The sequence below is a fragment of the Coregonus lavaretus genome, assembly GCF_964263955.1.
Source record: "Coregonus lavaretus genome assembly, chromosome: 13".
In the NCBI taxonomy this organism is placed as follows: domain Eukaryota; kingdom Metazoa; phylum Chordata; class Actinopteri; order Salmoniformes; family Salmonidae; genus Coregonus; species Coregonus lavaretus.
The window spans coordinates 52682957-52698630 of record NC_140000.1 but is presented as its reverse complement, the minus strand read 5'-3'; the positions used below and the strand labels follow the sequence as shown (position 1 = coordinate 52698630).

General features: G+C 43.3%; 1 protein-coding gene across 1 annotated transcript; it reads left to right on the top strand.

Moving 5' to 3' along the window:
- Positions 1 to 6667: 6667 nt before the first annotated feature.
- Positions 6668 to 14939, top strand: LOC311139536 (uncharacterized protein). The gene is made up of 6 exons (XM_084174420.1): positions 6668 to 7028; positions 7316 to 7554; positions 7844 to 7916; positions 8092 to 8182; positions 8847 to 8956; positions 12310 to 14939. The coding sequence occupies exons 1-6, from the start codon at positions 6890 to 6892 to the stop codon at positions 12729 to 12731; spliced, it is 1074 nt and encodes a 357-aa protein (XP_084030546.1). The 5' UTR covers positions 6668 to 6889; the 3' UTR covers positions 12732 to 14939.
- Positions 14940 to 15674: the final 735 nt, after the last annotated feature.

Here is a 15674-nt window from a genome sequence, read left to right as displayed (position 1 = left end):
TTTAATAATATAGAATTTCGCCCAAATACAAGTCCTGTCAGGATGTTCCCCTGCACTGCATGGCCAACTCACATTTACATTTTTACATTTTTAGTCATTTAGCAGACGCTCTTATCCAGAGCGACTTACAGTTAGTGAGTGCATACATTTTCATACTCACAATAGAAGTAAATACAAGAGGGTCCTCCCGAGTGGCGCAGCAGTCTAAGGCGTCACGACAGGCGTCACTACAGACCCGGGTTCGATCCCAGGCTGTGTCACAGCCAGTTGTGACCGGGAGACCCATGAGACGGTGCACAATTGGCCCAGCGTCGTCCGGGTTAGGGGAGGGTTTGGCCTGCCGGGATTTCCTTGTCCCATTGCGCTCTAGCGACTCCTTGTGGTGGGCCAGGCACATGCACGCTGACTGAGGTCGCCAGCTGTATGGTGTTTCCTCCAACACATTGGTGCGGCTGGCTTCCGGGTTAAGCAAGCAGTGTGTCAAGAAGCAGTGCGGCTTAGCAGGGTCGTGTTTCGGAGGACGCATGGCTCTCGACCTTCACCTCTCCCAAATCAGTACGGGAGTTGCAGAGATAGATAATTAGGGCTACAGACTGGTGACAGACATCTCTGGAATAGGTTGCTTGCATACATCTTTCAACTATAACCATGTCAAATTTGCATATAGGCTACAATTGGAAGTATTTGAATTTGCCACAGCTCTTGAACCGTTAAAGCTACAAAACACCAAACCAATGTTGACATGTACAGACTGACTCAACTTAGATTGCTCGTCAAAAGATTGTGGATTCTATTTGTACTTTTGGAACTATAACCAATTTAAATTTGCATAAAAGCTCTGCAGACCTCAAAGGCAAAATGGATTCGCCACTGCTCTTGAAGAGTTTAAACTATAAATACCAACCAAACACTGAAATGTGCAGACTAACTCAATTTAGATTGCTTCAACACATATTTTTGCTACCATTCATACTTTATATACTATAAAGCTTGTTGTCATTTATTTCAATGACGGAATGCAGGCTTCAACATTCTTAACTGGAGTCACTGCCACAGAACTTACAGGGTGTTCAAACTAAAACATTTTGAGAGCTTAAAAACCCATTCTATGGCTTATAATGCTATAGTACTCCCTCTAGCCTACAATACAAGCCCACTATAACCCACTATAATAACTCCACACCTACAAACCACCCCAAAACAACTCACTTTAACTAACCCATAGCCGATGACAACTCTATTACTACCATTACTACTACTACCACTACTACTGCCGTCACTACCACTACTACTTGTAATTCACAACCATCAATAGTTCACTGTGTGTCAGGCTCTGCTTCATGACACCTACCAGTCATGTGGAAAACATAAAATTGCTTGAGGCAAGTCACAAAACCTATCCTGTAAGCACACACACACACACAGCTAGGTCAAAACATCTGTTCCATGAGCATCACACACACACACACACACACACACACACACACGCACACACACACACACACACACACACACACACACACACACACACACACACACACACACACACACACACACACACAGCTAGGTCAAAACATCTGTTCCATGAGCATCACACACACACACACACACACACACACACACACACACACACACACACACACACACACACACACACACGCACACACTCACTCACTCACACACAAACAGCTAGTACTAGTGCATAACTAACACCACTATTGACCTTTTCGTCTTAATCTAGTCCCTTTTACTTTGTGTCAGTTATTATATACAGGCTTTTTCATTCTTGAACAAAATGTTTTTCTCCTAAAATACTTGGTGTTGAAAGATGCTCTTGTTTCTGTTCATATATAAAAAAGGGAAAAAAAGAAGAACGTTTGTTCAACTTTCTGGATTTCAAAATAATTTGTTACAGCACAAACAATGATGTCACTTTCGTATGGTAATGAATTCAGATTCAGAAAACTTTAATGTCCCCAGAGAGGCAATTTATTTTGCAGCAGTCATAAAACGCATCACATATTTTTATTTATTTTTTAAATAGCAAAGGATATTTACAAGCAAATAGGCAGGGTAAGTGCAGTTTCATAGTGCAAGTGCCAAGTGCAATTAGTCCAACATTTTGTTACAGTTTTTCTCGATTGTTTACACACATTTTCTGAAAGCATGCCTCATATTCTCAGAACTCTACACACAAATCAAAAAACACACACACAATGGGCAAAACCCCTCAATTATCCAGAAAAATGAAACTTTACATTCAAAACAATGTTATTTCTTATCAAAATGGTATTTTGTTTTCAAATGACACACACAAACCATCATATGAATATACATTTATAAGAACCAGTTGAACACTGATGTGCTCAATGTAAAACACTATGATGAATGGAAAACACTTCTTCTCCATTCATCATAATGACTTAGGCCTTTTTTTGGTTCAGTGTTGCCATTACTACAGACAGTACATACATAAGTGTGTTGTAAAATATTTGAGAATATTGTTTTTATACTCAGAACACACAAATACACGGTAACAAATATATTTCATTTTTCCCACAAAAACAATGTACACAGTGTACATCCCATTCCCAACCAACACAAAGTTGCACATACAGTGGTCTACATACAAAACAGAATAATTTAATGTATACAGTTACAGTAAAAAATATAAAAAATTAAAACTATGCTGCATCCTCTCTTCTGTTGCGGTCTGGCCACAGCACCTCATCCACATCACAAGCAATGTTTTCCCTGGCCAAGCAGCGGGGGAAATATCGCCTAGCATGGCGATTCCAGCCATGAAAAGCATCAGCTGCTATATCTCCACATGCGTCTTCCATAGCTTGGAGAAGAGGTATACGCGTTTGTGGATTTCGGTCATACACTTTCCATCTCCAGGCAGAAAAAAATTCCTCAATAGAATTGAGGAATGGAGAATATGGAGGGAGATAAACAACTAAAAAGCTTGGGTGGGCAGTGAACCAGTTACGAACCAGAGCAGCACTGTGGAAACTTACGTTGTCCCAAATGACAACGTACCTGAGCTGCTCTGGGCCATCTACCTGATCTGGTGGAATGAGTGTGTTGTGTAGGGTGTCCAGGAATGTGATCAGATGGGCGGTGTTGTAGGGGCCAAGGGTAGCATGGTGATGGATGACGCCGTGGTGGGTAATCGCTGCACACTTTGTGATGTTCCCTCCGCGCTGGCCAGGAACTTGAACAATGGCACTCTGGCCGATGATATTCCTTCCCCTCTTTCGTCTTTTTGTGAGGTTGAATCCAACCTCATCAATGAAGATGAACTGGTGCTCCACTGCAGCCACCTCTAGCTCAAGGACTCTCTGAAACACACATGACAATATCAGAAATAGACATGGAGTGGTCACTATTGTGAAGCACAATCATTATGATTACAATACTGAAATATGTATAATTTATAAAGTGTTGAGAGTATGCATCAATTGTGGGATTGTATAGGACTCACTTGCACATAGTTATATCGCAATTCTTTGACTCTTTCTGAATTGTGTTCAAATGGCACCCTGTAGACCTGCTTCATTCTGAGATTATTTCTGCGCAAGACACGGTCCAGTGTTGATAAGCTTACCCTATCAATATTTTGAAATATCTCATTGTTTTCTATTATTTTTCTTTGTATTTGCCGTAATGTTATGGTGTTATTTTCTAGGACCATGTTCATGATTTCAGTTTCCTGTTCAGGAGACAGAACACGTTCCCGACCACCTTGTGTTGGTAATCTTTCAGTTCTGCCAAACAAATAGTAAAATGCTGTAAAATACAAAGTAGAAATACATTTCCCAAATACTTGAAACATACTTTATTTGTACAGTCCTACAGAACAGTCCACAGGCAATACTGTACTACTGTACTCATTGAGTACTGTATTGATATGCAGTACTGCAATTTTCTAGTGAGAGTAGATTTCTTACCTATTCTCATTTCGGAATGTCCGGATGATGGATGCTACAGTGTACCTGCTCAAATTTGGCTGTACTCTTTGCCCAGCCTCCCTCATTGTTAGACCATGGTTGACCACATGATCAACCAAAGTGGCTCGGATCTCATCAGAGATTACGGTCCTTGGCCTTCCTCGTCCTCGTCCTCGTCCTTGTCCTCCCCGTCCTCCTCCTCTTACTCTCACTCCTCTGGCTCTGCCTCTGTTTCCAATGTTGGCATCCATTGCTCCAAAACAGAAGAGCTCACCTGTTGCCCTTTTATGCTAAAGCTCTGATTGCTAATTGTAAAATTGTGTAACGGGTGTTTGCCCATGTGATGAGTCAGTGTGCATATTTGAATGGCAGTGTGTTCATTGTGAAAATAAGAGATTTCCTGCATGAAAATTGTGCCAAATGCAAAGATTTGAGTGTAAAGCAGGAATTGTGCTTGTAGTTTAGCAGAATTGGTTCAGGGGGTTGGTGCATGAGTTACATGTTGTGGTCATTGTGTCTCAAGTACCAGTATTTGTGTGTAAACAATTGAGAAAAACTGTAACAACATCAGCAAACCCCTCGCCCACACGACACCATACACGTGGTCTGCGGTTGTGAGGCCGGTTGGACGTACTGCCAAATTCTCTAATACGATGTTGGAGGCGACTTATGGTAGAGAAATTAACATTCAATTATCTGGCAACAGCTCTGGTGGACATTCCTGCAGTCAGCATGCCAATTGCATGCTCCCTCAAAATTTGAGACATTTATGGCATTGTGTTGTGTGACAAAACTGCACATTTTAGAGTGGCCTTTTATTGTGCACGGCACAAGGTGCACCTGTGTATTGAGCGTGCTGTTTAATCAGCTTATTGATATGCCACACCCGTCAGGTGGATGGATTGTCTTGGTAAAGGATAAATGTTCACTAAAAGACTGGTCATGGCTCACATCAACAGCATAATCCCAGAAACCCTAGACCCACTCCAATTTGCATACCGCCCCAACAGATCCACAGATGATGCAATCTCTATCGCACTCCACACTGCCCTTTCCCACCTGGACAAGAGGAACACCTACGTGAGAATGCTATTCATTGACTACAGCTCAGCATTCAACACCATAGTGCCCTCAAAGCTCATCACTAAGCTAAGGATCCTGGGACTAAACACCTCCCTCTGCAACTGGATCCTGGACTTCCTGACGGGCCGCCCCCAGGTGGTAAGGGTAGGTAACAACACATCTGCCACACTGATCCTCAACACGGGGGCCCCTCAGGGGTGCGTGCTCAGTCCCCTCCTGTACTCTCTGTTCACCCATGACTGCATGGCCAGGCACGACTCCAACACCATCATTAAGTTTGCCGACGACACAACAGTGGTAGGCCTGATCACCGACAACGATGAGACAGCCTATAGGGAGGAGGTCAGAGATCTGGCCGTGTGGTGCCAGGACAACAACCTCTCCCTCAACGTGACCAAGACAAAGGAGATGATTGTGGACTACAGGAAAAAAAAGAGGACTGAGCACGCCCCCATTCTCATCGACGGGGCTGTAGTGGAACAGGTTGAGAGCTTCAAGTTCCTTGGTGTCCACATCACCAACGAACTATCATGGTCCAAACACACCAAGACAGTCGTGAAGAGGGCACGACAAAGCCTATTCCCCCTCAGGAGACTAAAAAGATTTGGCATGGGTCCTCAGATCCTCAAAAAATTCTACAGCTGCACCATCGAGAGCATCCTGACTGGTTGCATCACCGCCTGGTATGGCAACTGCTTGGCCTCTGACCGCAAGGCACTACAGAGGGTAGTGCGTACGGCCCAGTACATCACTGGGGCAAAGCTCCCTACCATCCAGGACCTCTATACCAGGCGGTGTCAGAGGAAGGCCCTCAAAATTGTCAAAGACTCCAGCCACCCTAGTCATAGACTGTTCTCTCTGCTACCGCACGGCAAGCGGTACCGGAGTGCCAAGTCTAGGTCCAAAAGACTTCTCAACAGCTTCTACCCCCAAGCCATAAGACTCCTGAACAGCTAATCATGGCTACCCGGACTATTTGCACTGCCCCCCCACCCCATCCTTTTTACGCTGCTGCTACTCTGTTAAGTATTTATGCATAGTCACTTTAACTCTACCCACATGTACATATTGCCTCAACTGCCTCAACTGGCCGGTGCCCCCGCACATTGACTATGCAACGGTACCCCCCTGTATATATAGCCTCCCTACTGTCACTTTATTCTATTGTATATATAGCCTCCCTACTGTCACTTTATTTTTTACTTCTGCTCTTTTTTTTTTTTCTCAACACTTTTTTGTTGTTGTTTTATTCTTACTTTTTTGTTTAAAATAAATGCACTGTTGGTTAAGGGCTGTAAGTAAGCATTTCACTGTAATGTCTGCACCTGTTGTATTCGGCGCATGTGACCAATAAAATTTGATTTGATTTGATTTGATTTGATAACAGGGATGTAAACAAATTTGTGCACAAAATTTGAGAGAAATAAACTTTTTGTGTGTATGGAAAATTTCTGGGATCTTTTATTTCAGCTCATGAAACATGGAACCAACACTTTACATTTTGCATGTATATTTTTGTTCAGTATTGATAGGCTGTGACTGGCCTCACACTCCAGTACAGTAGGCGGCGGTGTATGCACCTGAAAGTTGGATGCGATCCGCCAACCAAATCCCAACGAAGAAGACGAAGAAGAAGAAGAAGAAGAAGCAGCAGCAGCTGCAGCTGTTTATCTTCAGTCAGCACGGTTCAGTGGTCAATACAGGGTTTGGGTGGTTTTCAGTTTGAAACGTCATTGAGTCAGTGTCCCTTCTGCGTAATAGCCTAGAAGCGCTAAAGATTCGGTGTTGTACGTCTGGACCAAAGGCTCCGATTGTTTTCGTCGCTGTTCTGGTGCTTTACGTTGCAGAAGAATATGGTTTTCTCATCGTCTCAACAAGTGGTGGTCGCATTTACGGCGGTGTTATTTGCGTTTGTGGTGTTCCCTAGAATGTTCGGCGTAGGGTCCGGGGCGAAGGAAACAAGAGGTTTTGATGCACGCTACAACAGAAAAGGTTGCATGAATTAAAAATGGTATTGGATTTGGCAATGTGACGCCACCGTCATATTGTGTAGGCCTATACAATGTTTTGCTCTTGCCATGGTATATTTGTTTAGTAGCCTAACGTTTTACTATGTTCAAACTTGTCAAACTTATTAAAAACAAGATATCTGTCTATTTGTAAAAGTGTGCAGCATGGTAGCCTCTTAAGCCTTTAGCAATAAGACAACTGTCATGAATAGGCCTGTTTATCATCATCATCATCATCATCTTCTTCTTCTCTCATGTGTTATTTCCCAGTGGGTCCGGGACCTGGACCAGGACCAGGTGCAGTGAGAGGGCAGCCTGTCAACATGAACACGGCCGGCTCCATGAACAAAGCTCAGACCCTGGAGAACATGCAACAGATGAAGATGATGATGGAGCAGGAGATGAAGGGTGACAAATACAAAACCAACAGCAACAAGGGCTACGTGTTCACGCTGATGCCACTCTACGCCATCGGAGTCGGCCTCTTTGCAGCGTACAAATTTCTGAAGGTATCGGCTGGAGCAGGAATTCCACCATTGAAAAATGTTGTAGCAATGATGATTGTGATGAGGTTGCTTGGTGATATCTCTAAACATGCAAGCATGCATGCACACACACACACACACAGACAGACACACATACACACACAGACAGAGAGCAGGATTGGAGTAAAGTTGATTGCTAATCAGAGCAAACGTGATTGTGTGAACTATGGTAATACTGGCAGTCTGAGCCTGAGTCGACTAAACACACATACTGCTCAGACTTTAAAATGGATGTCTCCCTTCTATCTCCAAGATCAAGTCTGCAGATGACTCCCAAGCCCAAAAGAAGAAGGATGCACAAGGTCCCAAGAAGTCGGAGGAGACAGGTGTGTGCTGTGTCTGTGGTGTGTGCTGTGTCTGTGGTGTGTGCTGTGTCTGTGGTTTGTGCTGTAGCTGTGGTGTGCCACAAGGGTCTGTTTGCATACCTTTGTTTATCTTCCCCGTCATGCAGATGCTTTTTTACATGGTTTTACATGCTGGTGGCTTTGTATCTTTCCATAGAGAATCAGCTTACAGAGCTGGAGCAGCGGCTAGCGCAAACAGAGAAGATGCTCAACTCCATTCTCACCCAACTGGACCCATTGACAAGTTGGTAAGTAAGCCAACTCACCCATTAAACTACAGAGCTCCGGTTGTCTTCTGTTTCTGTGTAAATATTGCTCTGTAAATATCACCCCATGTAATTAAATACATGTCTGTCGTGATTAAGACCAGTTTATCCAAACCAGGTAGTTATGCAGTTGTAAGGTCACATCGCATGGTCTTGATAAACTGTTGACACTGTCGACCCTGCTGAATCTAATAGCGTTTATCGTAATGGGACTCTGGGGTGTGTTGACCAGGCACCAAATGGGAGATAATGTTTTCAAAAGAAATGTTGATAGATTGTCAAGTCTAGGTATTTTCGCCTCTGTACTTTCTCTCATCTGGTACCTGCGTACTAAACCTGACCTTAGTGAACTGAACTTTTAAAGACCGTGGGTAACTAAATCTAGTTCAAAGCACATTTCTGTATCAACTGGGTGTGGGGTGAAGTGGCCCCTAGGGCCTAGACGCAGATTTTGAGTCTGTTTCGCATTTCCCTGACTAATGGTTAAGGTTAGGATTGGGGAAGCTGATCCTAGATCTGTACCTAGAGAAACTTAATCCCGGAGCTATGAACTGAACCTACAAAGGGCAACCGGTCAGGGACTGCGTTTCCCAGAGTTCTGTCCTCAGTGGTCTCACTCTCTTCTGTCCATTTCGCTCCTCTCCAGTGTCAAGTCTGTGGCCCAGGAACAGAAGAACGAGATCATGTCCCAGCTCCAGTCCATCCGCCACCTGATGAAGAAGAGAGGCATGGACTGTCCACCTCTCAACATTGAAGGTATGTGACCCCACCTCCTGCTGGGGCATGTTCATTAGGCACCAAATGGAAGAAAACAGACGAACAGGGAGTACCTGCGGCCTCATTTATCAAAGGTGCATACGCACAAAAAAGACAACCCTGCGTTCCGCATGTTTTCTCGCTAGGGTTGATATTGATCATATTTAAACTTTAGGGGAAAGTGTACGTAGCTCCACACACACCTCAGACTGTGCTTACGCACAACTTCTAGTGGTTGAAGAATTGTATTGCAAGCAAATATTGTTATTTTGGGGAAGCTGTGTTGCTTGGTGACACAGGAATTACTGTAATTAATAACAATGCTAATAAACACATTCAAGCATAATGATAAAACAGATGCACATTTTCCGTTGGTAAGGAGATCGGTGGCCTTGTATATTTATTTTTCTTTCATTATGTAAATCATAGTCATATTGCAGGACATCTCCTTTTCTGACATGAATTGTTTATTCCTGCTACTATACAGTGGGGGGAAAAAAGTATTTAGTCAGCCACCAATTGTGCATGTTCTCCCACTTAAAAAGATGAGAGAGGCCTGTAATTTTCATCATAGGTACACGTCAACTATGACAGACAAAATGAGAATTTTTTCCAGAAAATCACATTGTAGTATTTTTTATGAATTTATTTGCAAATTATAGTGGAAAATAAGTATTTGGTCAATAACAAAAGTTTCTCAATACTTTGTTATATACCCTTTGTTGGCAATGACACAGGTCAAACGTTTTCTGTAAGTCTTCACAAGGTTTTCACACACTGTTGCTGGTATTTTGGCCCATTCCTCCATGCAGATCTCCTCTAGAGCAGTGATGATTTGGGGCTGTCACTGGGCAACAGACTTTCAACTCCCTCCAAAGATTTTCTATGGGGTTGAGATCTGGAGACTGGCTAGGCCACTCCAGGACCTTGAAATGCTTCTTACGAAGCCACTCCTTCGTTGCCCGGGTGGTGTGTTTGGGATCATTGTCATGCTGAAAGACCCAGCCAAGTTTCATCTTCAATGCCCTTGCTGATGGAAGGAGGTTTTCACTCAAAATCTCACGATACATGGCCCCATTCATTCTTTCCTTTACACGGATCAGTCGTCCTGGTCCCTTTGCAGAAAAACAGCCCCAAAGCATGATGTTTCCACCCCCATGCTTCACAGTCGGTATGGTGTTCTTTGGATGCAACTCAGCATTCTTTGTCCTCCAAACACGACGAGTTGAGTTTTTACCAAAAAGTTATATTTTGGATTCATCTGACCATATGACATTCTCCCAATCCTCTTCTGGATCATCCAAATGCACTCTAGCAAACTTCAGACGGGCCTGGACATGTACTGGCTTAAGCAGGGGGACACGTCTGGCACTGCAGGATTTGAGTCCCTGGTGGCGTAGTGTGTTACTGATGGTAGGCTTTGTTACTTTGGTCCCATCTCTCTGCAGGTCATTCACTAGGTCCCCCCGTGTGGTTCTGGGATTTTTGCTCACTGTTCTTGTGATCATTTTGACCCCACGGGGTGAGATCTTGCGTGGAGCCCCAGATCGAGGGAGATTATCAGTGGTCTTGTATGTCTTCCATTTCCTAATAATTGCTCCCACAGTTGATTTCTTCAAACCAAGCTGCTTACCTATTACAGATTCAGTCTTCCCAGCCTGGTGCAGGTCTACAATTTTGTTTCTGGTGTCCTTTGACAGCTCTTTGGTCTTGGCCATAGTGGAGTTTGGAGTGTGACTGTTTGAGGTTGTGGACAGGTGTCTTTTATACTGATAACAAGTTCAAACAGGTGCCATTAATACAGGTAACGAGTGGAGGACAGAGGAGCCTCTTAAAGAAGTTGTTACAGGTCTGTGAGAGCCAGAAATCTTGCTTGTTTGTAGGTGACCAAATACTTATTTTCCACCATAATTTGCAAATAAATTCATTAAAAATCCTACAATGTGATTTTTTGGTTTATTTTTCTCTCAATTTGTCTGTCATAGTTGACGTGTACCTATGATGAAAATTACAGGCCTCTCTCATCTTTTTAAGTGGGAGAACTTGCACAATTGGTGGCTGACTAAATACTTTTTTCCCCCACTGTACGACAAATAATTACCATTCAATAGGCCAAGCTACCTGAAAGGAAATAGCCTAAGCTGCTTGTCTATTTAAAGTATTTGACAGTAGGCTATGGGGTAGAGTATTTCTGTGCAGGAGTGTGACATCATAACCTATCAAACCTCAGAGCCTATACCAAGGCAGGAGATAGAAACGCGATCATCTATTGATAAACAAAATATTGAACAACAGTTTGTCTTTTGCGTTGAAGCAGTGTGGGCTATAGCACTTAGTTGAACATTTCTCTAATGGACAGTCAATCTGGCGCAATTCACGGCCAGAGTTAGGCTCTCGCATGTTTAGTTTGAAAAAGTCACTGCAAAAGATGAAAACATTCTGCCAACACCTCCACAGAAATGTGATCAAATTGACCATTGCCCTTTTTTTTAGAAACCGCAGCTGCCTAGTTCCAATTCATACCGCAAATGAGGGCCTTTTTGTCACCATAAAAGTTGAATACACAGTGTTTTCCAGGCGGGGTTGTAATGTTTGTTCATGTTTGCGCATCTATGGTTCTGATTAATCAATGAAAACATTGAGCGCCAGTCTGATCAATTCCATTAATTTGTTGCGTACGCAAATCCTAGGATTTCAACGTGCCTAGAGTTAAGTTAGAAAATCAGCACGGTTGATAAATGAGTCCCCTGGACAAAAATAAAGACATTTTTGTTTTCCGTTGCAAAAAAACAAAAACAAATTTCAATGTTTTCTTTTGCGTTCCCTATTTTATATTATCCTGTTTTTTTTGGTATGGTGGGGTATCCAAAATGGGCCAGCTTTGAGCACCTCTATCTCCTAAATGGTTTGGAATTCAGGTCCAAAAAGTAACTTTCTGACCATTTAATACAGTGAACAAACATGTATGGATTATTTTTTTATTTTTATTCAATGAACTTTATTTGTCCTGTGGAAAATGAGTTGGGCAGGAAGAGTAACACGCCATCATACATGATCCACATGAGCAATATTGACATCAAAACATGACATGTAAGCCGTATCTTTACCTGACTCCAACACACCCATCCTGAAATGGTTACCTGACTCCAACACACCCATCCTGAAATGGGTTACCTGACTCCAACACACCCATCCTGAAATGGGTTACCTGACTCCAACACACCCATCCTGAAATGGGTTACCTGACTCCAACACACCCATCCTGAAATGGGTTACCTGACTCCAACACACCCATCCTGAAATGGGGTGACTGTGGCGCATGGTCGCAACTTTTGCTATTTTCCATCTTTCAGAGCCGCAGTGCGAGAGGAACCTGGATGACCTCATCGAGTCTCTGGCAGCCCACGACGACACCCCGCCAGAGGGGGTCGCTTCTGCGGCAGATGAACAAAGTGGTGTTGGGAAAGAGGCACCAGAGCCAGTCCACCACCAGCATCACCACCCCGAAGCCAAGGACGAGTACTCAGCGACAGACGCTGGAGGGGAGGAGGAGGAGGAGGAGCAGCTGGAGGAGGAGGAGGAGGAGCAGCTGGAGGAGGAGGAGGAGCAGCTGGAGGAGGAGGAGGAGGAGGAGGAGGAGGATAAAGATGACAGTGAGGTCATGCCCTCCTTGGAGGATTATTGTGAAACAAACATTGAGGTCATAGGGGTAGCACAGAGCATTCCAGAAGAAATGCCTACAACTGGGCTCAGACGACGCAACAGGCCGGAATGAACAGGAATAAAAGGGGGTATGTTTTAAACTTTACATGAATAAAGCCATACGTGGATTTTCTCATTCTTAATGGCACTACTGCGGTCTTTTCAATAATGCTCTTGCTTTGGGGTCGCAGTTGAATAAGAAAGGGCAGCTATCAATGTGAAATGATTTTGTCCAAGGTCATGTGTCATAAGAAGGTGTTTTTTCTGTGCCATCACTTAAAGCATAGTAGATCGTTGGCTAGGCCTATGCATAGGGTTTAAAGCCTAACTCCGTATAGCTTTTGATTTGGGTCTGGAGGTTTACTTTGTCAGGCCCCAAGTATGAGGCCTGTTTTCCACCTTTGAACAAACCGTTAGTACGTAAGGCACCTGTAAATGTGTTTTCATCACGTGACTGCTGCTTGGAAACCCTGTACGTCTCATTATATGCTGCCATCTTTTAGAAAGGGTCATTATGGCCCTAAATATCAAGACTCCAAAGTGTGTGTTGTTATGCAATCCGTACGACATAGAATAGTCCAAATATTAAAAAATATGTCAAACATAGTCAATAGCTACATTTAGATGTTTCTACTAAATACACGAGTGCAAGCTTGTGACGTTTGGCTTGTGGGATCATTTGTCTGTTTTCAGACATCTTATGCATGTGTTTTTTTCTGCATCTGATCTTGAATGTCCTGGTGAATACAACTGCATGAGTTATCTTACTAGAGGGATATGCAGGACAATCATGAATTTATTGATGACTTAGACATAGTCTAAATCAGGGCTCTAACCCTGTTCCTGCATAGTTACTGTCTAGTAGGTTTTAACCCTAACCTAACCCTGTTCCTGCATAGTTACTGTCTAGTAGGTTTTAACCCTAACCTAACCCTGTTCCTGCATAGTTACTGTCTAGTAGGTTTTAACCCTAACCTAACCCTGTTCCTGCATAGTTACTGTCTAGTAGGTTTTAACCCTAACCTAACCCTGTTCCTGCATAGTTACTGTCTAGTAGGTTTTAACCCTAACCTAACCCTGTTCCTGCATAGTTACTGTCTAGTAGGTTTTAACCCTAACCTAACCCTGTTCCTGCATAGTTACTGTCTAGTAGGTTTTAACCCTAATCTAACCCTGTTCCTGCATAGTTACTGTCTAGTAGGTTTTAACCCTAACCTAACCCTGTTCCTGCATAGTTACTGTCTAGTAGGTTTTAACCCTAACCTAACCCTGTTCCTGCATAGTTACTGTCTAGTAGGTTTTAACCCTAACCTAACCCTGTTCCTGCATAGTTACTGTCTAGTAGGTTTTCACTCCAACCCTAATCTAGTGCACCTGATTCTAATAATTAGCTGGTTGATAAACTGAATGAGGTTAGTTACAACTGGGGTTGGAGTGAAAACCTACATTTACATTTGAGTAATTTAGCAGACGCTCTTATCCAGAGCGACTTACAGTTAGTGAGTGCATACATGTTTTTTTTTTGTTTGTTTTTTTCATACTTGCCCCCCGTGGGAATCGAACTCACAACCCTGGCGTTGCAAGCGCCATGCTCTACCAACAGAGCTACACGGGGCCTACAGGAGGGTAGCTCTCCAGGAGCAGAGTTGGAGAGCCCTGGTCTGAATTAATTTGCGTTCTGATCGGGTCTTGGTCCATTTTGTTTAGTCAACACAACCATGCATTTAATTCTGTTTTTCATATTTGTTTCCTTTTATTTAAGTATTTTATGTGATAATCTATCATTGACTGTAGTTAACACAAAAGTTAGTCTCTGGTTAGCACCAACACTACAGGAGGAACAGAAATCAAATAATCTCATTGGTTTCGTCTTAAATCACACACTACCTATTCCCTATAAAGTGCACTACTTTTGACCTGGGCCCATAGGCCTCTGGTCAAAAGTAGTGCACTATGTAGGGAATATGGTGCCATGATCTGTGTCAATACTGTACCAGCAACCAAATAATCACGTTGTCTGTGTAGAAACACTGTACCGCAAGACTTTTCAAAACTCTGACAAATGTCCAAGCTTATCTTGTGATAATTAACGTTTGGAGCAAATATTTAGCAAACGTACAATTCATATATTTGGAAACTGTTTGTCTCCTTATGTTTGTGAGGTAATTTGTCGGCTAATTATATTTATTTTGTATAGCTGTGCTCTTGGATATGCATAACTGCGGAAAGTTGAAAGATGGGAGCAAATGTTCCACGCCTTACTAGAAAATAAAGGTGTTATGTGGCTACCCTTTTTTGTGAATATTTACTCAATTTCATTAATCAATTTGATTTGCAGTATGTCAGTCATACCTCAGGCTGACTTGTGGTCGAATGAGTTAAGCACAATAGAGCTTTAAGTCAACAACCAACACACAGCAGGCAGCGAATATCTACTGCACTGTGTGTAATTGTCCTCTGTATACAGCAGATGGCGGTAGAGGAACACAATACTACAACGCAATTCCCCAGCAGAATCTTCCTCAAACACTCTACACTTTTAGACCTGCTTGCATCTGAGCAAAATCAAAATGTCAGTTCAAATGTAAAATATTTCAACTATTGCTTCTCTACATTGAGAGATATCACAAATATTCTGACTGTTGCCTTATATAACAGTATATGCCTCTAACCAGTATGGATGACGGTTCACCACCTCAAGCTGAACCCTGGCAAGACGGAGCTGCTCTTCCTCCCGGGGAAGGACTGCCCGTTCCATGATCTCGCCATCACGGTTGACAACTCCGTTGTGTCCTCCTCCCAGAGTGCGAAGAGCCTTGGCGTGACCCTGGACAACACCCTGTCGTTCTCCGCTAACATCAAGGCGGTGACCCGCTCCTGCAGGTTCATGCTCTACAACATTCGGAGAGTACGACCCTGCCTTACACAGGAAGCGGCACAGGTCCTAATCCAGGCACTTGTCATCTCCCGTCTGGATTACTGCAACTCGCTGTTGGCTGGCCTCCCTGCCTGTGCC